General features: G+C 41.8%; 1 protein-coding gene across 8 annotated transcripts in view; it reads left to right on the top strand.

Moving 5' to 3' along the window:
* The first annotated feature begins 779 nt into the window (after window positions 1-779).
* Window positions 780-27,589, top strand: part of LOC118383970 (transcription regulator protein BACH2-like) — a 102,770-nt gene continuing 75,960 nt past the window's right edge. For 5 of the 8 annotated variants that reach the window (XR_008140761.1, XR_008140759.1, XR_008140760.1 and 2 more), the window contains exon 1: window positions 15,023-15,170. Coding sequence is in view for 2 of the 8 variants with exons in the window: in XM_052523456.1 (XP_052379416.1) it covers window positions 15,066-15,170 (105 nt within the window). In the remaining 6 variants the exon portion in view is untranslated. Of the gene's footprint in view, window positions 1,031-15,022; window positions 15,171-27,589 lie in introns of those variants that run through there. The other 3 variants (XM_052523457.1, XM_052523459.1, XM_052523455.1) reach the window with 1 other exon arrangement.

Genomic DNA, 27,589 nt, shown 5'->3' with positions numbered 1-27,589 from the left:
TTTGTTCCTTGATTTGGACATTTGCATTGGTAATAACGTAATTATAAGTATATTATTCAATTCAAAAGGCTGGTGGTGTCTTGTATGTGGTTTAAATATCCTCCTTTGTAAAGGAATATATATTTAGAACTGTAACTATGCCCATCATTGCATGTTCCTTAATTGCCCTGTATATTGTATAAGTCATGGCAATATACGGGTTCCATCCCAGGCTGTATCACAAATGGCTGGGATGGGAAGTCCCATAGGGCAGCGCACAATTATTTTTTATTTAACTAGGCAAGTCAGTTAAGAACACATTCGTATTTTCAATGAAGGCCTAGGAACAGTGGGTTAACTGCCTTGTTCAGGGGCAGAATGACAGATTTTTACCTCCTCAGTTGGGGATTCGACCTTACAACCTTTCGGTTACAAGTCCAACGCTACCGTGTTGTCCGGGTTAGGGGAGGGTTTGACCGGGGTAGGCCGTCATTGTAAATAAGAATTTGTTTTTAACTGACTTGCCTAGTGAAGTAAAGGTAAAATAAAATATAAAAAATACAACTGCTCATATTAACAGAGGCTGCTTGGACATATTAAGGTCGCGCGCTGCGCGCTCTCGAAATAGGAATTCACAAACCTCAACTGCGGATATTTTTTTTGAGTATGTGCCTACAGCCCGGGGCGCCAACGCAATCTGCACGGCGTAATGTTGTGAATGAGGGATAGAATGACGTCAGTGGCCCAATGTCAACAATGTAGCCATTCAGAGTAGGCGTTCCATTCGAGTGTAATAAACAGCGGAGACGGAGCAGCACGCTGCACAGGATCATCACACACACTGACATTTGCTGAAGAAGAACAACAACACTTTTTATAACCACAAAACTTAATTTAAAAAAAGAAAGAAATAAACGAATAGTGTAAAGTAAAGGTATTCTCCCTGCAGTCGGGGGCTTTAGGAAACTGCAAGGAAGTCACCATGTGATAAAAAATATTTGTTAAACGGACAAAAAGGTTGGATTACAAGAAAACAAGCGAAAGTTGAAAGGTGAGCTGCATGCATATTTAAACCTTTTTACTGAAATGTGTGTTATCGAATGTCTTAATTATTTAATTATTGTGCAAGTGCTCGAATAGACTATATATAGTATGTTTATAACGGCGAATGGAGTTCCAAACTTGTACGGTGAGAGGACTGTTCATGTTTGGAGTTCGAAGATATGAAAACCTCTCCAAAATAATACATGCGTAAATCTCCAACACTTGGCGGCATGCATCTGATCATTTTTGTCTGGTTGTAGCTATTAGCCTAGTTTTGATTGTGAACACTCGTTTTAAGAGTGAAACATACGGCTATACCACATCCTGTTATGATCTGAGTCAGTCCGATTTGAGCTCCCTCCGATTTGAGAGTAGTGAATGCATTGCTATCCTGGAAGAGGAGGAGGAACGTCTGGGTTAGGCATGACTCTTGTTTTCGCGGAGAGAAAAGAAGCTGTCACTTGCAAAGGCCTTAACCGTTTAATGGGCCATGGTGAAGGCAAATACCCCCAGTCCGAACTCCCGCCCTCATTCACTGCAGAAATGAACTCGGGGTGATTCAAATGTGCAATGCAATTACATTTACGAGTATAGCTTACACATTAAAGATTAGGCTACTCGAACTGACAAATTCCATTGACGATAATAATGATTATGATTAGTATCATTATTGTTAGGCTAGTATTATGTTATTTAGTAATTATATTATATTCTTTAAAGCTACCCAATGTGCTCCTGCGACGAATCGGATGTTAAAAAATAATTTACTCGCATACATTTTACAGTGTAACTTGTTGCTTTTGAGTAACAAAAGCAATTTGGCAACAGTTGGCTGAATTGCACTCATGTAAAACTAGTATCCATTATACTACAACCGCCCCATTAATCCACAGAAAATCAGCGAAATATTTGCTGTGTAAGGACTGCGAGCTTTATTTGGTTCAGCAGCCAATGCAATCGGCTCAATAGCCCGAGGGTGCCATTTAAAGAGCCAGAACATATATTTCAGTGAAACCGGGGGAATGTGATCCCCCCTCTCCATATTTGCATTATAGTCCTAACTCAAGTTTAATTGAGGTTACATGTGTTTACAATAGTTCATATCCTCAGCCTGGTCTCATAGCAGCCCAGTATTTCCTACAGCAATGTGGTTTGAGAAACGATATACTGTATAGCCTACCTGCCACAAAAGCTTCGCCTTTACCCACGGACGGTCCTCGTGCTTTGTCATCACTCACTTTACATTGGCAACAACGTGGAGGGAATTATTGCCGTTATACATATTTAGCCTATTTCCCATAATTTCATTATTTCTATTCAATGTTTTTATTGACGTTTTAATTGACGATGGGATAATTGGTGCAGTGACTAGCGGCTTTGTTTGTCCTCATCTTGAAATCACCGACGGACAGCGGCTCTGATCCGTCCATTAGGCTACTATAGTTTACACACCATCTCTCTCGCATGCTGTGCAAAGGCGACCACGTTTGCTGCGCTCGGCTGTGATAAGAAAGTGGCATGTGTGTTCTCTCCGCGACGCACATTTAGGCAATCTGGGTTTGCGATGCGTTGGCAATTTCCAAAGAATGACACCATAGCCTTACAAAACAACTACATTTTAATCTCTAACATCGGCCATGTGTTGTCAAATGAGAATATGTCTGGAAAAATAAGCGCTGCGTTTCAAATGAACGATGTTGACATTTTAATGCGGTGTTACCGCAGTTTGTAGCCTATAGCAGTGTGACATGCACCTAGAGGATCAAGACATTCCTTTGTCTACTAGTGCATTTCAACCTTACTGCTCATGGCACAACAGTGGCTGATTGTGCCATGAATATGCGCGTTGAAAATATGTTTTCAGTGATCATTCATGATTTGGACTGATGTATGTAATTTTGAAAACTAATTTCCCATTAAATTGAGCCTTAACGCTTGAGAAGGCTATAACACCATTATAACTCATAGGCCTCGGTATAGGCTATCTAATTGGATTACATTTCCTCTGTTCTTGAACCAAGAAACACAACAGTAGAAAATATACACTTTTAAACTATGCTTCTATCCCATTGGTGTAATTGATGCGCATTTTATCAATCAATATGGCAATGCACGCTCTGTAGCACTTGTGTAATCATGTGCTGCAGATATGATGCCATTGTTCTGCCGTCTTTATCTTTTGTACATGCGCACGCTTCCCCTATTAGTGTCAGTGTATGCTTCACTTACCCAGTGAATCTGAATCTATCATTTGAGGCATTGACAGTGAACCTTGGCTGGATACAGTATATGATGCAATATCACACCAACAACCTACATCAGACATTATATAGCCATTTGTGTGTGTGTGTGTGCTTTGATGAATTTGTTTTGGTTGGAACATTTCTTTCCTTTATACGTTTTTTGCTGTTGTTGCATTATTGTAACTGTTTTCAACAGCATCATTTACAGTCAAAGTAATTACGAGAGTCCAGCTACTTCTATTACCTCGAAGACAAAGAAGAAAAAAGCACATACCTTATATTCCAATATTATCATAAAATCCAAGTTTCCCTCACAACTCACTGTTTATCACATAATGACAGACATGATGACTGGTCAATATCCCTCTCATGCAGGGCTAGACTATTAGGGAAGTTGTCTGAATTTGACTGTCCCCGTCTCAAATGGCACCCTTTTCCATACATAGTGCACTACATTTGACTTACCTTTGACCTGGTCAAATGTCGTGCACTATGTAGGAAATAGGGTGCCATTTGTGACGGGGACAGATTTTTTGAGGATCCACACATAATGAGTCCCAGTAGCGTTCCCTCCCAGCGCCTAACCACCGCTGAAATCCCACACTTGAACAAGATCTCTTCACCTGACACCTTGTCCCTCCCATGCAGACTTTCCATTCTCATTCCACGTCCTTAAATGCAGAAGTACCAGGCCTACATACTAACTCATACATACTAACTCATACATACTAACTCATACATACTAACTCATACATACTAACTCCTCTTTGTGTTTCCGTTGCTTTGTGGTAATCAGCCTCAACTGTGTTCCAACAATAATGGTGTCTTATGTTGCCATGTTAGCAATGCCCTGTACCTTGCATGTAGAGGGAGAGTAGCAACAGTGCTGAACTTTCTCCATTTATAGACAATTTTTCTCACTGCAGACTGATGAACATCAAGGCTTTTAGAGATACTTTTGTAAACCCTTTCCAGCTTTATGCAAGTCTTCTGAGATCTCTTTTGTTTGAGGCAACAGGCAATGCTTCTTGTGAATAGCAAACTCACATTTTGTGAATGTTTTTTATAGGGCAGGGCAGATCTAACCAACATCTCCAATCTCGTCTCATTGATTGGACTCCAGGTTAGCTGACTCCAGACTCCAATTAGCTTTTGGAGATGTCATTAGCCTAGGGGTTCACATACATTTTCTAACCTACACTGTGAATGTTTAAATTATGTATTCAATATCATTTGTGTGTTAAGCACACTATGTTTGTCTATTGTTGTGACTTAGATGAAGATCAGAGCAAATTTGATGACCGATTTATGCAGAAATCCAGGTAATTCCAAAGGCTTCACATACTTTTTCTTGCCACTGTAGATATTAGGTATATTATGCACATGAATGGAACTGTCTGTAGGAAAATAAATAGGTGTTTTTCTACAAGGGAACAATCAAAAGGCAAATGAAATGTATCTGTCTTGAGCAAGTTTTCACACATACAACTTTGTTTTCGGCGTCATTAAAGGGGCAGTCTGTAGCTGCTACATACATTTTTTTACATATAAATTATGAATGCTATATAATTATAGATGTCTCATGAGTTTAGTTCAACTGTCACACCCCATCAGAACCCAAAATATAAGCTTGTTTAACTCAAATGTATGTAAACATTGTCAATGTAAACAAACCCTGTAATAGCCTCAAAATGTGCTTATGATCATTTAAAACATAGAATAAAACTATAATTTTGATATCTTGGATGGTCAGTCCTTGCATCCATAGCTCTGACTAGGAATGTGATAGTGGTTACATTTTCTCCAGGCCCATCCTTCAGCTTTTTACCAAAACAACGGCGGGGATTCCCTTTTCTAATTGTTTCAACTGCGGATTGCCACGCTAAGGGGTTGTTCTTATCCCTCCAGGCATTTTAAGGGACCCCTACCAGCAAAAAGTCAACATCTCTAATCACAGTCTTGAGTACGAAAAAAAACGTGCTCCCATAGTTCACCTACGTCAGTACAAAGGCATGTTTGTTATACTGGGCTCCAGCCAGTGGGAGCCATAGATGGGACAGCACTGCTGGGAGAACTCTAAGATCATGCAACTCAGGCCAAGGGCTTTTATTTCTCTCTCTCTCTCTCTCTCTCTCTCTCTCTCTCTCTCTCTCTCTCTCTCTCTCTCTCTCTCTCTCTCTCTCTCTCTCTCTCTCTCTCTCTCTCTCTCTCTCTCTCTCTCTCTCTCTCTCTCTCTCTCTCTCTCTCTCTCTCTCTCTCTCTCTCTCTCTCTCTCTCTCTCTCTCTCTCTCTCTCTCTCTCTCTCTCTCTCTCTCTCTCTCTCTCTCTCTCTCTCTCTCTCTCTCTCTCTCTCTCTCTCTCTCTCTCTCTCTCTCTCTCTCTCTCTCTCTCTCTCTCTCTCTCTCTCTCTCTCTCTCTCTCTCTCTCTCTCTCTCTCTCGTGAAATCAGACTTCATTATCGTGCCAGATCCAGCTCCATCTGCGGTTGCAATGCCCTCCATGAAACAGCCCTGTGTTGCCTGCCCCTCACTGTGTTCCCTTCCAGTTCACTGCACCTATCCGGTGTATGTGACAGTAAAACATATCACAGACAGAGTGCCAACAACACATCACACGCAAAACGCTACAGGAACGATACTGATTGCTCTGTTTTGCTTGGAGTTTTTATACTGCTTGCGAGAGATTATCAAGACCCCTAAATAACCCCGGTGACTGTGTAATCAGACTGTCTGTGATCATCTGCTGTATTTTCCACCAGGATGAGAGTGACTGACTAGATCACCTCAGAGCCCCACCACGTGGCCCCAGGCCTTGACGCAGACAGTTAACTTAATGCTCATTAGGAACCCATCCCGTGATCATCCATTACTTTTTAATTGTGCAAAACGGATTTCAGCAAACTAACTTACTCACATTTGGTCTGAATTGGGCTGAAGTGAAAACAACAGAGACTAGGGACGATGATGGAACCACTAGTCACATAAAATAATAGACATCCAATGAAGTGAATCACTCAAGGAGAAGTAGTAATGAGGCCTTTCAGATCACTTTGCAGTGATGTCTTTGTTCAGAAGTGAATTGGAAGACGCCACCGTGTTTGATCACTTTCCCTAATGGGCGCTCGGCATGGCTGTGTGCTTGGAGGTGCTGTGTGCTTGGAAGTGTCCTCCTCACATTGCTGGATCTTCTGGTTTCCTTTGTAAAGCGTAGAGGGGGCTGGGGGAGTGTGAGGAGCGGGCGTGGTAAAGCCGGCACAGCTGCCATTTGGACACGGTGAGCCCCTCACAGAAAAGGCGCCAACCATAGGAGTGTTCTCGCGCTCTCTGGTGAGACAAGACTATGCCAAGGAGTGGGCTTGCAGTGCTCTCAGCCTCAAGTGTCACTGAAGAGCCTCAATGATCAGCTCTTATCTGAGGGCAAAGGCGTGAGTATCATGCCAAAGGAGTCCCTTTCAGCTGCTGCTTGACAGTACGACCGTTGTTGTATTGGTGATGGGATACTAGTGTGCTTCTTAAATGGGAAGTCAATACCAACACCTGCATTTCCTGTCCACTTCCATTGAAATCAAACCCCTTTTTTCGGTTCCACTTGTAGATGTATAGCAATGGCATTCAGTGTCACTGTCAATGTCTGTTTTAATTATGTTTTCACACCATTGTTTTCTGTGCATTTGCTCAATTGTATATCTTCGTATGGTATCACGTGAGAGTGCATGGCTACATGTCTTAAAATTGAGCATTTACATGTAGGCTGTGCATGTTTTCACCAGCCCTGCCACTGTGTGTGGTCCTCTCCTCTTAAGCATCAGAGGACTTGAGTGACGTACGTGATGATGCAAGTCATTTTTTTCTGTAGTTGACTCGGAAAATGGCGGCATAGGAACCACATCAAGAGCCTCAGCTGGGCCTATTTGTCTGACTGTGTCAGCAGCACAGTTACAGTCCAACATGCACCAGGCAGGCATTGGTTCTTTACCAGAACCACATCCAGCTAAGGAACGGCCAAATGCTAAGGAAAAGAGCAAATGAACCAGTGTGTCATGGGAGTAGTTGTATAATTTAGATGACAAATCCCTGTCTGCATTTTGTTTCGTTTCCTAAGCCTTTGTTAGTGTTCCTAAGATGCCTGTTCTATATTTAGAGCAAAGCAAAACACCCAGTTCTGTTCCAGGTGTTGTCTACTCCCTTGGGGGCCTTCCTCTCATAGTGGTGATGACATGCATGTTACACACCTTATGAAATTAGGGCTGTTTTGCTGTGAATTTGAGGCAGAAGAACTGGATCTTGTCTGCAGGGTGTCTGTGTTGGGTATGGGGAACGCAATAGATCATACTCCTCCTAGTTAAATTTAGAGCCATCCCCTCCCGCCTGTCAGCATTTTCCATCTGCAGCAGCTGAGTCAAATGCGGAGGCGAACCGGAGCCCCTCTGACCAATGACCGACCGCTCACTCATCCACCCAGTCAACCTCCCATTGCTAAACCAACCAACTTACACTGCCTTACTTTCAGCTCCTAGTGGAGCAGAGGGGCTCACCAGTCCGATTTATGGCATCTAGACGTTTTATTAATCACTCGCCTGCCTGTCTCTAACTTACTCAGCGCGTCCTCATTCACGACTTGTTTTACACTGCTAATGCTTTCCTCTTCAATAGTTCAAAGCATGAGTCTGCGAGGGCTACTCTTTTTTTGTGAAGGTTACCCTCTATATTATCTCTGTCGGACGCTAACTGATTGTGTTGTGGCCACAGCCTGACACGATGTCAGGACAAAAGAATTCTGTTCTGTTGTCTTCCTATTTAGCCTGAGGTCACATCCTTGCTGTTATCCCTGCGACAATCTCTTTTGTTCTGCTGGTGTTCAGCATTATACAGGACGTATTGTTGTGCAGAGAAATGTGCAGCACATCAATGAGGGGTGTGCCAGAAAGCTAATGTGTGGGCTTTAAGTAGAGTTAAGCTGTATCTCTGCACAGGGTCTACACAAACCTGTGAGGGAGGACATACAGTCGGAGTCACACGAGTGGCACACACGAATCACATCAACTATTGCATGTCAACATCATGCTTTGTCGTAATATACAGTGGCTTGCGAAAGTATTCACCTCCCTTGGCATTTTTCCTTTTTTTGTTGCCTTACAACCTGGAATTAAAATAGATTTTGGGGGGGGTTTGTATAATTTCATTTACACAACATGCCTACCACTTTATTGTGAAACAAACAAGAAATAAGACAAAAAAAAAATGAAAACTTGAACATGCATCACTATTTACATTTACATTTAAGTCATTTAGCAGACGCTCTTATCCAGAGCGACTTACAAATTGGTGCATTCACCTTATGACATCCAGTGGAACAGCCACTTTACAATAGTGCATCTAAATCTTTTAAGGGGGGGGGTGAGAAGGATTACTTTATCCTATCCTAGGTATTCCTTAAAGAGGTGGGGTTTCAGGTGTCTCCGGAAGGTGGTGATTGACTCCGCTGTCCTGGCGTCGTGAGGGAGTGTGTTCCACCATTGGGGAGCCAGAGCAGCGAACAGTTTTGACTGGGCTGAGCGGGAACTGTACTTCCTCAGTGGTAGGGAGGCGAGCAGGCCAGAGGTGGATGAACGCAGTGCCCTTGTTTCACAGCTGCAAGTCTCTTGAGGTGTGTCTCTATAAGTTTGGCACATCTAGCCACTGGGATTTTTGCCCATTCTTCAAGGAAAAACTGCTCCAGCTCCTTCAAGTTGGATGGGTTCCGCTGGTGTACAGCAATCTATAAATCATATCACAGATTCTCAATTGGTTTAAGGTCTGGGCTTTGACTAGGCCATTCCAAAACGTTTAAATGTTTCCCCTTAAACCACTCGAGTGTTACTTTAGCAGTATGCTTAGGGTCATTGTCCTGCTGGAAGGTGAACCTCCGTCCCAGTCTCAAATCTCTGGAAGACTGAAACAGGTTTCCCTCAAGAATTTCCCTGTATTTAGCGCCATCCATCATTCCTTCAATTCTGACCAGTTTCCCAGTCCCTGCCGATGAAAAACATCCCCACAGCATGATGCTGCCACCACCATGCTTCATTGTGGAGATGATGTTCTCGGGGTGATGAGAGGTGTTAGGTTTCCGCCAGACATAGCGTTTTCCTTGATGGCCAAATAGCTCAAGTTTAGTCTCATCTAACCAGAGTACCTTCTTCCATATGTTTGGGGAGACTCCCACGTGCCTTTTGGCGAAGACCAAACATGTTTGCTTATTTTTTTCTTTAAGCAATGGCTTTTTTCTGGCCACTCTTCCGTAAAGCCCAGCTTTGTGGAGTATACAGCTTAATGTTGTCCTATTGACAGATACTCCAATCTCTGCTGTGGAGCTTTGCAGCTCCTTCAGGGCTATCTTTGGTCTCTTTGTTTCCTCTCTGATTATAGATAATATTAAAAGTGCAAATCTAAAAAAGATGATATTGTAAAATGTAATTTGAGTGATGCAACAGACCTGCAAAATCTCAAATGAACAGTCCACAGGCATACTGTCAATATTTCCATAATCTTCATTTCACCAGAGATATGGTATTAGGTGTTGAGGTATTCCTTCACTTCATTCACCTTGGCAACCCATGTCATCATCGGATTCCTCACAATCCTGCCAACAGCAATTCTTCAGTAAAAGAATTGGATATTTTTTCCATGTGTGCTCTCTCTCTCACCGAGCCTTATTAAATTACAAGGGTTTTGTCGTCGTTGTCGGTCATTTAAAATAATATAGGTTGATACCTGAGTGAACCCGAGTCCCAGGGTGGCTAGAGGGCCCAACGTTTCCTGCCAGGATAATTTTGTTTCCCCCCTTTTCCTGTTTCTCTCCTTAGTCGATGGGGGGGGGCAGCAGTCTTTCAAGCATTGGAGAGTGGAAGGTATTTAAAACAATCAGTGGAGTCCTGGTAAGGGGAGTGAGATCATTGTTATAGTGAGGGAGCGAGCGAGGGAGTGAGGGAGGGAGAGTAGAGGGATAGCTGGGATGATCCCGTGGCAGTCTGTTGTTGTCTGTCTGCCAGACCCAGGCCCAGGGCAAGTCAGCCGTTACTGTGAACTCTGAGGTAACCCTTGGCTTTGGCAAAGGTCACCATTCCTTCTAGACGTATTTATTAGTACTGCTTAGCATATCAGAACGGCTCGCCCGAAAAACAAAATATTCCCTGTGTGTGTGTGTGTGAGGGGATGTTAACACAGAGCTCCAACATCTGTGTCTGATGATTTACGCTGTATGAATAATAATATTTTTTTTCTTACTCGAATGAGTCCCTTTCTCCAGGGTCAAGATAAACAAGTCAGGACATAATAATGATTATCTATGAATCAGCTTCATGGAACTTCTCTTTATTTGTTTTCATGTGTAGGCTACTTCATTGATTTGCCCCTGCAATTAAACAAGTATAACCATTTCATACTTAGAATCATGCAGTTACTGTCAGTTATTCAAAAAAATGTTTGAAATGTGTTTTATTACGGTCAAAATACAAGTTCCAAAAATACAGAACAATATTTGAATTGAAATCATTGAAATCGAAGCAGTGGAGTGTAAAAGTAGACAAACACGTACGTAGTGTGGTTTTGGGTATGGTGCAGCTGTAGACCTAGCTAGTGTTTATGAGACTGGTGGGTGTTGGGGATCTTCATCCTGTGAGACTTGCACAGGTGGTTGGGAGGAGGGCGGAAAGAGAGGAGGTGGGCGTGGAGGAGCAGGGGCGTAGTGCCCACTTCCTGTTGAAATACTGTAAACCAGTTGGCTCACGACCAGATCAACAGGATTTGCCTTGCGGTGGCAGCTCTCTCTCCGCCTCACAATAGGCTGTCATTGGTGGAGGAGCTTTGTGTGTGGTGTGTTTTCTCGAAAAAAAAACAAAAGTGTAGCAAAGAAAACACATTTGGAACAGAACATTCAACTCTCCCATCAAGAAAAATAATAGCAAAGAGTATACAAATACAATTTTGCTAGTATTATTAAATATGAACATTTACCATTTTAAAATGGTGCGTGTTTTAAAAGAGAGAGTGAAAGTTAGAACCACGGATAAAAGGATGGATTTTCCATTTCGTTTTGCACACTTGTGGAATGGAAAACATTAAAGTATGGCTCAGTAAAATCCACAATGGAGTTTGACATTTGGAATGTAGCTCTTCCTGTACAGAGTATTCTTAACGTGGCTACTTGTCATTCTGTATTACCATCCTATAACATGCATTAAAAACTGGGTGGTTCGAGACCTGAATGCTGATTGGCTGACAGTCGTGGTATATCAGACCGTACACGGGTACAACAAAACATTTATTTGAACTGCTCTAATTATGTTGGTAACCAGTTCATAATAGCAATAAGGCACCTCGGGGCTTTGTGATATATGGCCAATATACCACACTCCCTCAAACCGTATTGCTTAAATATGAATAGACTGAACCAAGAATTCTCAATAATGATCATTGAGAAAGTTACAGACGCACAAATATCATACCCCCAAGACATGCTAACCTTTCACCATTACAATAACATGGGAGGTTATCATTTTTGGAGGTGGTATTATATTTGTGTGTCTCACTCATCATTATTCGGCAGGGGCGGCAGGTGGTTAGAGTGTTGGGCCAGTACCCGAAAGGTTGCTAGATCGAATCCCAAGCTGACAAGTTCAAAATCTGTCGTTCTGCCCCTGAACAAGGCAGTTAACCCACTGTTCCTATGCTGTCATTGTAAATAAGAATTTGTTCTTAACTGACTTGCCTAGTTAAATAAAGGTTAAATAAAAAATAAATTCACAATTCATTCAGGATTTTCCATAATCATGGTAGCATCCACATTAATGGAGAAGTGTTTAGAAACATATTCTATTCTTATTTACAATAAAAGTACTCCAATATTACACAATGCATTATTTACCATTGATTTGTATCGGGCACAAAGTAATCTGAAACACAACCAAAATAAACAGCAAATGCATCCAACAAGTTTGTAGAGTAAATTGCGTGCTATGAATACGGGACTAAATACTTAACTTTGACCTTCTTTAATATACATATACGTAAGTGAATTTGTCCCAATATGTTTGGTCCCATACAGAAAGTACTGTAATTTCTAAATGGTTAACCCGATATGCATGAAAATACCCTCAAATTAAAGCTGAGCATCTGCACTTTAACCTCATCTTGTATCATTTCATATCCAAAATGCTGGCGTACAGAGCAAAAACAACAACAAATGTGTCACTGTCCCAATACTTTTGGAGTTCACTGTAGATGCCTATTTGACCTAAATATACTGAACAAAAATATAAATGCAACATGCAACGATTTCAAAGATTTTACATAATTACAGTTCATATTAGGAAATCAGTCATTTTAAATCATTTCATTAGGCCCTAATCTATGGATTTCACATCACTGGGCAGGGGCCCACCCACTTGGGAGCCAGGCCCACCCACTGTTGGAGGTGGCTTATGGTAGAGAAAATGAACATTAAAAAACAACAGCTCTAGTGGACATTTTCGCAGTCAGCATGCCAATTGCACACCCCCTTAAAAACTTGAGACATCTGTGGCATTGTGATATGTGACAAAACGGCTTTTGCCTTTTTGCCATGCAATACTTCAACCACTACAGACTTTGCATATGCATGGTCTAAAGTTTGCGGGAGGTTAAGCACATTCTCACGTCAAGTTCGTTTTTTATAAACACTAACTTCTATGTGAAAAACTGGCACCCGCATGTTTTGTGGCATGGTTTGTGCGTTCGCAAAATTTATACATGAGGTCCCAGGCGTTTACATTTGTTAGATGATATAACAATAGAGTTCTTTGGCCACGCACCACAGTGTTGTGTTTGACGTCGAAATAAGAACGCATGAGCATAAAAGAACCCCATACCTACTGTAAAATATGGTGGTGGATCTTTGATGTATGTTTTAGATTAAATAGGATGTTGAAGGATGTTGCTTGGAAAACCACCCCCATTGTTACAAATGTGATGTTCCCTTTTGAGTCTCTTTTAGTCCACACAATTAATAAATGTTCATGTATTTATCTACATACACAACTGTTGAAAAGTTTGGGGTCACTTAGAAATGTCCTTGTTTTTGAAAGAAAAGCTACATTTTTGTCCATTAAAATAACATCAAATTGATCCGAAATGCAGTGTAGATGTTGTTAATGTTGGAAATGACAATTGTAGCTGGAAACAGCAGATTTTTTATGGAATATCTACACAGGCGTACAGAGGCCCATTATCAGCAACCAGGACAAGTACATTAGTGTCCAGTTTGAGAAACAGAGTCCTCAACTGGCAGCTTCATTAAATAGTACCCGCAAAAACACCAGTCTCAACATCAACAGTGAAGAGGCGACTCCGGGATGCTGGCCTTTCAGGCAGAGTTGCAAGGAAAAAGCCATATCTCAGACTGGCCAATGAAACGAAAAGATTAAGATGGGCAAAAGAACACAGACACTGGACAGAGGAACTCTGCATCCCGGAGTCGCCTCTTCACTGTTGACGTTGAGACCGGTGTTTTTGCGGGTACTATTTAATGAAGCTGCCAGTTGAGGACTTGTGAGGTGTCTGTTTCTCAAACTAGACACTAATGTACTTGTCCTCTTGCTCAGTTGTGCAACGGGGCCTCACACTCCTCTTTCTATTCTGGTTAGAGCCAGTCTGCGCTGTTCTGTGGCAGACTGGCAGTCACAGCATTCAACCCACATATTGCATTTAATGTCTAGAATAATTATCCAAACCCAAAATCAAAATCCGTGATAATTAAAAAAATAAATATTGAACCGAAACCGAACCGACTTCAAAATGCACTAATTGCTCAGCACTACTTTGAACACAACGGAGGATAGTTTTAGATGAATTAACTTGATAATTCTGTCGTATAATCAATTCTCAGTTGTATCTATGGCCACGTCAATAGCATTTGCTCTTTTCTCCCGCTCGTTCTCGAGACAATAGCTCCTCTCGCCGTGTTTTTTCCTTCACCGACAGAGAGGATCTGGATCGATAGTGCCGCATGCACGAAAGGCTTTAAGATGGATAAGGTTCAGCTGGATTACTGTTGCGCCGCATCTCTTTCATCTTACTCTCAGACGCTGTATTTAAAGGGGAGGAAGCAAATTAGTCCTAATCATAATTAGCATCCACTTTTAGGTTAGCTTAGCGTTCTCTTACTGTATTCATAATTGACATTGTGTCATCTGTTTGAACAGGGTAATGAGTAGCCATGAAGCATTGTAAAGTCAGTGTGATTCATCAATAGATTGCTATCAATCCAGTGGACTGAGCCCCAGTAAACTACGCCATACTACTATACGTTTGCAGCTCTTTAAGCACCTTTCTTGGTTCAGTGGTTTGATTATCATGCACAGTCCAATTTATAGAGTAGTATTGCGTTTTACAAGCTTCTTCAATTTGATTTGCCGCCTGTTTGGTGCACATCAAAGTTATAACTGTTAGCAGATCTTTTGTTGTTATGATGTGATGATGGTGCAGATTTGATCAGGTTTTTGTTTGAAGGGTAAATTGTAGCGTAACATAAACTACGTAGGCACATCTGTGCTTCGTGATCTTTATGTGCGCTTGTGTTTGGAATGTTTTATTTCAGTTGTGATAAGATAGTTACATTGACATCACACATATTTGGTTGTGAGTCTTTGCCATTGGTCTGGGCCATAAGCCAATGGGAAGTGCTACTGCGAGGAGTTGTGTGTGTGTGTGTGTGTGTGTGTGTCTGTGTGTGTGTGTGAGAGTGATACATGAAGCCCACACTACAGACCCCTGAGCTGCCAATCAAATGACTGGCATAACACCTTTACATAGCAGTGCGACTGGTGTTATAGAGTCACTGCTGCTGGTGAATGACTTATTACTGATTACTAACACCATGGACGACAAACCTGTAAGTAACCGATGTTCTCAAAGTAACATTTATGTTGTCAAGGAAGCTGTTTTCATGTTATACAGCAAAGTATTTTGTGGTCACAAATGCTACTTTTTATTGCTACTTTGACAATAGCGTCTATCGACTATTTACCACTTATCTAGTATTATGTTTATAAAGTCATATTCATCAGCACACGTTACTTGCTAGAAATACGTTTCTTTGGGTTTAATTTTCCCCCAATGTTTTTGAACTGCGTAGTAAGAAAGATGTCCTCAGTTGCTTAGCTTATCAGAAGAAGCAGAAGAAAATAGACAGGTCTATCTCAACCTAATTCACGGAGCCCTGGTTTACGGCAAAGCTGGGAGGAGAGATGTTGAGCCACAAAACTCTTTAAGAAATCCTTGGTAGTCGGATGAATGTAGTCTCTAGGAATTATACCCCAAGTTGAACTGTGTTGTCAACTGTTAGTTGACAGAGTTCACTGCAACACATTTTCAGACAGACTAAATATATTTAAGCGATTCAATTTATTCATAAAACAAATTGCTACGGAAATCAAGCTTCCTTTTGTGACTTCCTCTGCAGGTGCTAGAATTTTGGCCGTAGCCAAATTTATGTAGAAACATTTAACAGAAACAACAATTAATTCATATACTTTTCCCAATTCACTCTTTTTAAATATTTCAATTCCGATATAAGATCCCATTGAATGTATGTGTTGTAAAAAATAATGGCAAAGTGTGTACAATTACACACCCCTGGGGCGGCAGGGTAGCCTAGTGATTAGAGTGTTGGACTCGTAACCGGAAGGTTGCAAGTTCAAATCCCCGAGCTGACCAGGTACAAATCTGTCGTTCTGCCCCTGAACAGGCAGTTAACCCACTGTTCCTAGGCCGTCATTGTAAATAAGAATTTGTTCTTAACTGACTTGCCTAGTTAAATAAAGGTTTTTAAAAAATGGATCATTGTGTCTCACTGCTGTTAGTCTCATATACAAGGTTTGTAGCTTAGAGCTAATGCTAATGGTTATAGTAGGAGTACAACCCAGAAGAGCGATTAGCCTCGGATCACCTGGATGGCATCTAGGCAGCTATGTAACATGGCTAAGACCTGCTCAGAGTACATGCTAGTGCCTTAGGATCAGTGGCAAGGTCTGTCTCAACCCAAATGTCCTGATTCATTTGTTTTATTCCATGATGCCTATCTTGCAAAGCAACCTTTTTTTGGGGGGGCTAATTGAACCGTATAGTTCAAGAGCAGATGCCTGTGAGTTAAAGGGACATTAACCAATGCTTGGATTCCTTGAATGTCTCACAATTATCCACATGCACTACAAGCAAGCAGTCTGGCTCCCATGGCGCACCTATTCTCATCCAGCATGGGGAAGGCAGTGAAAGAGGCCATTGTTTGTGGCACTCTGAGGCATGTTGCATGTGGGTGTGACACTGAGAGAGAGATATGATGCCATTTTATACATTGGGAATATCTTTGAATCAATCAATTGTATGAGAACAAATGCGTTTTATAACCGGCTTCAATTTGAGAAGGGCAAAGTAGTTTAAATAAAGTTGTATTTATTCCAAATATCATGGCATGCAAATATCACTGGATAATTTAAAGTTACAATATTGTGAGATAAAATTAATGGAAACACTCAGTTCCCTCTTTAAAACCAAGAGCATAGCAAAATTAGAATTGTTATAGTTCATCGTTACGCAGAAGAAATGGCTCATACTATAACATGACTCAGTGCTCATTGTTTATGGGTTGGAGAATAAACTCGACCTCCGGAGTGTGATTCAGATGTCTATTTCATCTATTGAATCAAGTCTTCTGCTAAACAAATGGCTTTCAGGGATTCTCTCTCCCTCTGTCTTCCCTTTCCTTCAGAAGGCATTGACTGATGTGCAGTAAACTGCACCTGTCAAGGTTTGATTTCTCACTTGGACTTTTCTGGTGTGATGTAATGTTTTCATGATCCTTTACATGGTAAGATGTCATGTATAGCAGTACTGACATAAAAAAACAAAACAAAGAATACCTCTATCTGAAAAGGCAGGATCCCAGGTCTTTTCAGGGTTGTCTATGCCTCACAGATAACATTAGCCCCATTTAGACATTGTGGAACACTTTGTATCAGCGAGACAAAGGCATTTGTGAGAATGTTTTTGTTTTTGTTGTTCTCATTGGAAGCCGAGCCTCTCAGACAGACGGACAGTATGTTTTCAGTGGCTGTTGTTCAGCATCTTGTCTGGAGTGCACCATTTGTATCAGCGGTGCTGTGACATTCTCCCTCAGCTACATAGGCACCGCGCAAGAGTCACCACGCAAGAGTGTAAATGCCAGAAAGAAAACTGTCTGTATCTGTCCCAGAGAGGCCTATTTTTAACACCTTCTGTGCCACTTATCTCCTCTTGCCATTTAGGTATTTTGTTAGGTGAGGATGATGTTTCAGGATGCTCTTGGGTAGCCTGGCCTGTGAGGCGAAATGAGGTAGGATCTCGTCACAACAATCCATCTTGTGACTGTGTGCGTGTGTGTTTGCTGTGTGAGGTAAACCCGACATCCGGGACTGACCTGTTGCAAAGCTGAAAATGCACTAATTTCACAGCCTCTGCCACTACCAGCGTTGTCACTGTATCTGCAATTCCAAATAGAAACCAGATGGCAGTCTGGAACACCCGTGCAGACCTCATAGGAGCTGAACATATACGGTAAACAGCTATGAAATTATTTAAAGGAGCTCCACGTCAGGACACTCCTCATTGCATTAGCAGCACTTACGTCTCTTGCTCAGCGCCAGGACCGCTACTCCTCACACTTAAGACTTAAGACTTAAGACTGTTCCGATTGATGGCCAGATGGGGGTCTTCAGTTCTCTCTCAGAGCCCAGAGAAAGTATGGCCTGTCTATCTGCTGTGTTCATGTTTGTTTCGGTTGGATTCTGGAGGCTGGCTCTGAGTTTGCTGCTCTGTTTTGGAGTGATGTCTCTTTTATAAATTTGGAGTGGGAATGTTTACAGGAGGGGCAAATGGGGAGAGTGAGTGAAAGCACAGGAATTCCCTCTCACTTTGGCTCATCATGTATTCGTTCTGCTACCCCCCTTTCTCTTTCAGTACTCTCCTCTGTTGAGAAAAGGGGAATGTTTGTTGTTGGAATGCTCTCAGCACTCTGAGCCGTGCCCAGCATTAGAACATCTTTGTTCCGAGCTGAGCGGGTCCTCCCGGAGACGCTGCGTGGCGCGGGGGGAACTGGGAGGCCAGTTATCAGGGGGGACCGCTGGGTTCATTCATCCGCCTGTCGTGGGCTCCGCTTTCTTTCATTTTTAGCCAAATTCACCAGGCTTGACAAGCGGGTAATTTGAGCCAAATTACCGGCAGAGCTCCGGGTCCCTTACACAAAGTCATTCTTCGTCCTCCTGGGAAAGGCTCTGGACAGCCCTCTCCAGGCCCAGAGTTTTGTTGAGTCATGTGAGATCGTGTACACACAGAGACAGAACCACACCAGGGTGAAGGGAGGGATGAGGACAGGGGCAGCAGGGGGGTTAAAAGCTGCTGACAGGCTAGGGGAGACAGAGGAATGCACTGGAGCCAGCCTTGTATAAGGTAATGTCTGGCAAACATGCAGGGGTGGGACCTGTGCACAGATTTATTTTAATACACTGCTGGCAGAGCCAGAGGGGAGGGGAGGAACGTCCAGCTCCCTGCCAGCTTGTCCCAGAATCACAGTCACTCGTCGGACAAGACAGGACATTGTATTAGGTTAACCACCACAGACGACAAAAACACACAAAGAGGCAAGTTTCAGTTGACCTATTAATCTGCTAGTTTGACCTATTAATCCGCATGATCAGATTGGGTTGCTTTTCGTTCCACTGTCAGGAGCTTGTATTCCTTTTCCATGGGGTTGTTGTGCTTCCCTGCGGTTGGAGTGATTCCCCTGACACCACCATGTTTTGAGTTCACTGCCCTGCCGACAGATATGGATTTGTCACATCAGTCTGGCATTTAGCATTGCAGTGATGCATCGAGTACGTACATGTAGAGGCTATATAGGGGTTTGGTGTTATACTGTAGTGGTAGGTTATGTTGCGGTGCCCCAAAGCTGTGTATGGTTATAATCAAAAGCATAGTAGTGTATTGTTCATAGACTGATGGACATTATAGGTTAACAGATCAAATCCCAGAGGATGTGACGTAGTAGCCTACAGTGCCTTCAGAAAGTATTCATACACCTTGACTTTGTCAAAAACAAAAAATTGTGCTACAAAGTGGTAGTCAAATGGATTGCATTGTCATTTTTTGAATTCGTAAAAAAAATTCTGAAAAATAAAACATGAATATATGCTGATTAGATAATTATTCAACCACATGTTAGAATCAATACGTGTTAGAATCCCCTTTGGCAGCGATTACAGCTGTGGGTTTTTCTGGGTAAAGCTTTCCACACCTGGATTCTTCAACCTCTATCAAATTTGTTGTTGATCATTGCTGGACAACCATTTTCAGGTCTTACATGTACATTCACTATCTTCTTGGTAAGCAACTCCAGTGTAGATTTGGCATTGTGTTGTAGGTCATTGTCTTGCTGAAAGGTAAATTCATCTCCCAGTGTCTGGTGGTTAGTAGACTGAACCAGGATTCTGTTTAGCTCCATTACATGTATTTTTTATCCTGAAAAATTTGCCAGTCCTTAACGGTTACAAGCATACCCATTACATGATGCAGCCACCGCTATGCTTGAAAATATGGAGAGTGGTATTGTATTGTATTTTCCCCAAATGTAACACTTTGTATTCAGGATAAAAAGTGATTTGCTTTGCCACATTTTTTGCAGTATTACTTTAATGCCTTGTTGCAAACAGGATGCATGTTTTGGAATATTTGTATTCTGCACAGGCTTCCTTCTTTTCCCTCTGTCAATTAGGTTAGTATTGTGGAGTAACTGCAATGTTGTTAATCCATTCTCTGTTTTCTCCTATCCCAGCCATTAAGCTCTGTAACTGTTTTAAAGTCACCATTGGCCTCATGGTGTAATCCCTGAGCGGTTTCCTTCCTCTCTGGCAACTGAGTTAGGAAGGATGCCTGTATTTTTGTAGTGATCCAAAGTGTAATAATAACTTCACCATGCTCAAAGGGATATTCAATGTCTGCTATTGTAGATGTTTTACCCATCTACCTTTGCTAAGCATTGGAAAGCCTCCCTGGTCTTTGTGGTTGAATTCACTGCTCGACTGAGGAACCTTACAGATAATTGTGTGGGGTACAGAGATGAGGTAGTCATTAAAAAATCATGTTAAACACTATTATTGCACACAGAGTGAATCCATGCAAGGTTTTATGTGACTTGTTAATAAGCAAATCTTTATTCCTGAACTTTGCCATAACAAAGGGTTTGAATACTTATTGACCCAAGACATTTCAGCTTTTAATTTTTTATTAATTTGCAAACATTTCGAAAAACATAATTACACTTTTACATTATGGGGTGTTGTGTGTAGGCCAATGACAAAAAATCAAAATGTTATCCATTTTAAATTCAGGCTGTAGCACAACAAAATGTGGATTAAAGTCAATAGTGTCTGAAGGCACTGTAAATGTATAGAAAGCGAAAACGTTTGTTGAATCCAATGTTATCCAAAACAAGGAAGTAGTATATCAATAGACTGTAACCATAGCTTTTTTTTCACAAAAATACATGTACATATCTTTAAACCCTTTAAATCCCTTGCCTTTACATCTCCTTATGAAAGGTTTATGCAAATAGAGGCAGTAATTATGCGTTTGTTTGAGGGGAAAACAAGCAACTAAAAAGCATTTTTTCTTAATAAACTGCCTCTAGATGCTGTTGATTTTACATTACATAGGTATGTAGAAAAAGAGGCTAGTGGCTTCAGCATGAGAAGGCACATGATATCAATGTCTATCTAATGGATTAAAGAACAGAGTTAAATTGAGCAAATGTCTACAAGAGAATGTGCATACTGCCCAAATGTTCCCCCACAATGTACTTTGTAGCATTAGCTGGTCAGTAATATGAGAATGGTCACAAGGCCTAAACCACTTTGCCAGCAGTGGCAGCGTGTTTGTTTGTGAGCTGGCTCCTTAACTGACAGTGCAGCCTCTGGGCAGGGCAGGGCAGGGCAGGCAGTGGTTGGTCTGGACTTAGCTTTCCCACTGACCCCTGTGGACCCTGTGGCCCTGCTCAGACAGACTAAATTATGGAGTGCCCTTGTTCACTCTGAACTCTATACTGTAAATAATTGAAGTATGTGTAGCAGGTTAATGGATTATTGACTACCAGACGGGTTCTAAGAAGAGCTGGAACAGTTGGAGAGAATGGAACCTCAGTCGTACTCAAGCTTTAAGAGCTGGTTACAGTTAGAGCTGTTTTTGCTGCTTGTTTTTATTAAAACGACTTGCTTCTAAATCCACATCAGTAGAACTCTTTACTTGGCCAAAAAGTCTTATCAAAATAACTAATACATGGTTAGATGAATAAAAATAAAAGTCTCCCTCCCTTTGGGGTTTCATGTTTTTAGCTCTTGTGTTATCTTAAGGAAGCGTTCTCGTAAGCCGAAGACCTCTATTGATGCATCGAAATTCCTGCTGAGCTTTTGGAGACCGAGGACTGAAAGGATACTCTTGGGATAAATGCTCTTGGAACTCTTGGGATACGGCCACGGCTCATAGGAACAGGAGTGCTGCGAGAGGAGAAGAGTCCTTTTTCCCAGAAAATGGAAGTTTGTTTTACTTCAGGATACTGAAATGAAAAAAAATACTTGTGTAAAAAATGTCCTATAATCTGGAGGTGGGAAGTTGTTGGCTATTGTTCATCTAGTTCATTTCTGGGCTAGAGGTTTGCAGACGAGATCTTAAATTCTGGTTGCCATGGAAACCATTATGTGGGACAATTGTCAGGGTAGACCACTTTAGAAACCTCATTGGAAAAGCCTCTATATATTATATATTACTATTACTTATATATTACTATCCTACTCTCCCGATCTTCAACCTCTCGCCATTGGCTCAGACATAGTTTACTTCAGCCTCCTTTCTCAGAATTGCAGTGGGCCACGAAGCTCAGGAATGAACCATTCATACCCTGTCTGTTTGCGTAATGTACAGATTTGATATCTGTAGTGAGGCGTTTAAGAATACCAAACATCTTTCATCCATATTTCCAGTAACTCATTATTATAATCCTCATCACATTGAGACCTACGTTTACAGTATATCACATTTATGCTCAAAGACATGTCCTCATCCTCTGCCTAGAACACTTAGAGCAGCAGTCTGGCTGTGAGACCGATTTTGGCTGTTGCTTTCACCTGGAACTGGGAGTGACTTCAATTTGGAGATTCATCAGGCAAGTAAAGTGGGTTGTGCAGCAGCCTTGAATAACTACTCATATTTTCCCTAACATGGCAAAAGCCCAAATTAAATTACGAAGACTTCATTCAGAACAGATGTGCTGATATTCGCATTCGGGCTTTAAAGTGCCGATCATTCAGTGTGCCCACCTGTTGTCGATGAATTGTCAAAGCTGCTTGATGAGTGTTTTTGAGGACAGGCCTGCTTGGTTATTAACCTAGATCTGCAGACCCTTCTGGCTGCCAAATGGACTCTGGACTGATCTCAATATCAACGTTTTGGTCCTATTAGAGAAGTGTTCAGTAGCACTGTGTGTAATAGTCTGAGCAGTCATCAATCTTCAAATGGCTCTATCGGCAATTTAATCAAACGCTCTTCTTGAAATCCTTTCCATTTTAAAACCGAGAGAGGAGAAAAAATTAGCAATATTAATTTCTGCAGCTACTCCAGTTAGTGGGCCGGCGATGCTCACATTTATTATGCAGGAAAACAACCTTCCTCAAAGATCTGCTACTAACCCATCTGGTTTAGGTGATTAGCAAAAGCCGAGGCAGATGGCGCCACGGCCAGATTCTGCATTGCTTAAGGCAGGGTGTATTCATCTGCATATACTATTGACTGGCTTGTTTGGATGCAAGGATTATTTTGGTGTAGTAGTACATTTCTAGCCATGACAGAATGGGAACATTTTTCAAAGATTGAAGAAGAAAAAAAAACTATTTTCCAGTGTTGGGTTCCTGAACGAATTGTCCACCAGCACAGGGCTCATTTACTGTGGTGAGTGGAATTATGTTTTTGTTAGGGACAAGGCAGCCGCTAATTTGGCCTTCCTCCAGTCCTCTTCTATGTGCAGTGAACACCCTACATTGAATAAGACCACAGCCTACACTGGCAGTCCTTCAGGAAATGTTGACACACCATTGGAGAGCAGAGAGAGAGAGAGCAGCCTCAGAAACCCCAGGAATAACCGAAAAGAGACTTTGGATCACAGGGCGGGAGGGTGAGGTGGAGCCTTGGAATGCGTTCGGAGCAAATGACTTATTTACTAGTTGAACCCAGTGACCCCTGCCTGAGTTGGCGTCTTCCCAACCAGTCTCTCCTGTCACAGTTGGTGAAGAGTCTGCCCCTCCCTCCACCCCCTCTCTTTCTCTATCGGTCTCCGTTCCCCACCCCCTCATTGATCGAGACTCGAGGCTGCTGCGAGCCTATTGGCTGGGCTGTTTGCCCTGCTCTCAAAAGCAACCCTGTCCACCCCCCTCCCTCTTCCACCACACCCCACCTGACCCCCTGTAACTCGCCCTCCAGTCCCAGTGTTGAGGTCAAGATGAAAATTTGTTGAGGGGATGGGTGATGAAATATCAATGTCAATGTGTTCCAGCCTGGCAGTGGAAAGAACAGTGTAAACGATCAGCCACGCACGGACATTTGGAACGCACACTATTTATCACAGTCTGATAAATGGTCTTTAGTTTGTAGAAGTGAAATTACCTTATCCCCACCATCTCCCACCCCTGTTTCTAAACAGGATAATCTCATGCTTGACCTTCTCAGCTACTGAATATCTTTGTTAAGTACTGTGTGGATCCTCACTTGGCACCTGCAAGGCATAGATGCTGAATTGACGTCTGTGCCCAGTGGGAATGGTACAGTGTGCATAATGAATGAACAAATATTTTCACACTGCAATATATTCATGTCACCCTGGATGTAACCTAAACCCTTTGTGAATATTGGATTGGCAGTCTATTCACAATCAAGTCCAGATTAAACATGGAGAGAGAGAGCGAGATAGAGAGAGGGAGGGAGAAGAGGAGTAGAGTAGTGTAATTCAGATCAGATTTTTCTTTGAAGACCGTATGTGTTTGTGCACTTGAACGTCTGTCTGCATTGTGTGCCTTTTAAATGCCTGGCGTGGCACGCAGTGGATACTGAATGGACTGTCAGAAGCCTCTTGTGGATGTTCTCACGTGGAATTATAGTTCCATGTTGCAGCCAACCATATGCTGAATGTGTCAGTCCTATGTGCATGTGTCACCCACCCTCTTATGACTGCACTGATCTATGATCTAGACTTTTCTCTCCGGGTTTGCAGTTGGTTTTCTCTTGCTTGTGGCTGGGCTTTCCTTGGTTCCCCGTTAGACCTCTCTCGGTGGATTTACACACTGTGATTTCCAGCTTGTGTAATGCACACATTATCATCCAAAAAAATCCACTCAGAGCAGAGTGGTGCCCGCCAGTGCCAGTGCCAGTGCCAGAGGCTGAAGGAGACTGGAGACGGTTTGTGCACGCCAGTGACGAACGAAAACACAGGCAGATGTGTGTCCGTTGGCTGGCTCACCAGATCATTGCTTGAATAGCCTGATGAAGGATTCTGATACAGCACATTTTTGGGGGCATCTAAAGCTAATTTCCTGCATTTCTTCACAATCTAATATGACTCTTTTGGGGTCTTTTTGGGATCACTTTTATTATTAAATAGAATAGAATACGTTTCTAAACACTTCTACATTAAGATCCTACCATGATTATGGATAATCAATCCTAAATTAATCGTGAATAATGATGAGTGAGAATGTTATAGACGCACAAAAATCATACCCAACCAAAAATGCTAACCTTCCCTGTTATTGTAATGGTGAAAGGTTAGCATGTCTTGGGGTTATTATATTGTGTGTCTGTAACTTTCTCACTCATTATTATTCACGATTCATTCAGGATTATTCCTAATCATGGTAGCATCCACATTAATGTAGAAGTGTTTAGAAACATATTATATTCTTATTTACAATAAAAGTGACTCCAAAATGACACAATACATTACCATTCATTTCTATTTGCCATAAAATAATCTGAAACACAACCAAAGCAAACAGCAAATGCATCCAACAAATTTGTAGAGTCATAAGCTTGATGTAGTCATTACGTGCTATGAATATGAGACCAAATACTTAACTTTTTACCACATTGATACACATACAAGTGAATTTGTCCCAATACTTTTGGTCCCCTATAATGGGGGGACTATGTACAAAAAGTGCTCTAATTTCTACCCTCAAAATTACAATTTGCACTTTAACTTCATAGTCATTGTTTGATTTCAAATCAAACTTTTGTAGTATGGAAGAAAAAATGCTTCACTGTCCCAGTAATTATGGAGGGCACCGTGATTCATATCATAGGCCTAATACTACTGTAGAGCTCTTTTTAATTGCACACAATATAGCTGGATCGACTCATCCTGCTCCTAAGGGTCCACTGCCCTGCAGCACCTCAATCCAACACACCCCACTCATCATTAGGATCTTAGTGAAACATCCATTATTGGTTTCAGGTGTGTTAAGCCAAGGCCAGCGGGAAAACCAGCAGTACGGCAGACCCCCAGGGCGAGGACCGAGCAGCCCAGCAGCTAGGGATTGCCTAAATAGGTATCTCCCCTGATGTGGGCAAGTTTTAAATACAGATTCCTTTTGTCATACAGTATTCCATATAAGCGTTCAGACCTTATGAAAGTTGCACAGTATACCTTTAATCTTGTAATAAAATACAAAATACATAACTTGACATTTCTGCCATCCATTGTGACGTTGTGGGAAGATAACCAACCTTCCAATTAATGGCAATGCATTTTTTAGCCGCTATAAATGCTAAGAGAATAAAGTGTTGCATCTGTAAAAGTTCACCTCAGCGCCGTCACAGACTGGTCTTCCCTGGTTTCCTGACCCTGCTGAGACCCCTGTCACCATTTTATCCTGCTCAGATGAGGAATGAAAAATAATTACCTTGGTGTACATTTGTACATGATATTATCCAGGAATAGAATCTATGGTTCAATCATTTAAATTTAAATGAATCCCAGATACCAGACTGTAACCTACTCATCAACTCAAGATAGAACTTTGTATCCATTCACTGGTTGTTAAAATATACTGCAAAATTCACCTCAGCTCGGTAGACTGGTCTTCCCTGGCTGTCTGACCCTGCTGTGACACCTGTCACCACCTGATCCTGCTAAGAAATTATGAGCATTGTGTTGTGTACTGACTGTGCACCATGACAGTGAAGCCCGTAGAGCTGTTTATATTGTGTCACTGTGAAAAGTAGAGAATTAGCTAGTAAAACTGACAGATCAATAACGTTACATTGCTATACTGACTCAAACAAAAACTTGCATTGCGCTATCAAAACATGTCAGAATATCGGTCTTCAATCGTTTGGCTGCTGGTTTCATCATTTGACTCAGGTCTAGTGTTATTCAGACAAAAATAATAGCTATAGTTAGTGAGCTAGCTAGCTAGCTAACATTAGCCAACTTTTGGCTAACTCTACTGGCAAAAACTAGCCAAGTTCATTTACTTCTGTTGAAACAGGACAAAATAAAGGCTTCAAAACATTTCCATACACACAACAGCTCTTAGATACTGCTACCTGACAGATAGCTAGAGGATAGAGCTGTGGTAGCTATAGCTAGTTAGCTACAGTGCCTTGCGAAAGTATTCGGCCCCCTTGAACTTTGCGACCTTTTGCCACATTTCAGGCTTCAAACATAAAGATATAAAACTATTTTTTTGTGAAGAATCAACAACAAGTGGGACACAATCATGAAGTGGAACGACATTTATTGGATATTTCAAACTTTTTTAACAAATCAAAAACTGAAAAATTGGGCGTACAAAATTATTCAGCCCCCTTAAGTTAATACTTTGTAGCGCCACCTTTTGCTGCGATTACAGCTGTAAGTCGCTTGGGGTATGTCTCTATCAGTTTTGCACATCGAGAGACTGAAATTTTTTCCCATTCCTCCTTGCAAAACAGCTCGAGCTCAGTGATGTTGGATCTAGAGCATTTGTGAACAGCAGTTTTCAGTTCTTTCCACAGATTTTCGATTGGATTCAGGTCTGGACTTTGACTTGGCCATTCTAACACCTGGATATGTTTATTTTTTAACCATTCCATTGTAGATTTTGCTTTATGTTTTGGATCATTGTCTTGTTGGAAGACAAATCTCCGTCCCAGTCTCAGGTCTTTTGCAGACTCCATCAGGTTTTCTTCCAGAATGGTCCT

The sequence above is a fragment of the Oncorhynchus keta genome, chromosome 8 (genome assembly GCF_023373465.1).
Source record: "Oncorhynchus keta strain PuntledgeMale-10-30-2019 chromosome 8, Oket_V2, whole genome shotgun sequence".
Lineage (NCBI taxonomy): Eukaryota > Metazoa > Chordata > Actinopteri > Salmoniformes > Salmonidae > Oncorhynchus > Oncorhynchus keta.
The sequence above is the reverse complement of the archived record's forward strand: the minus strand, read 5'-3'. Positions and strand labels throughout refer to the sequence as shown.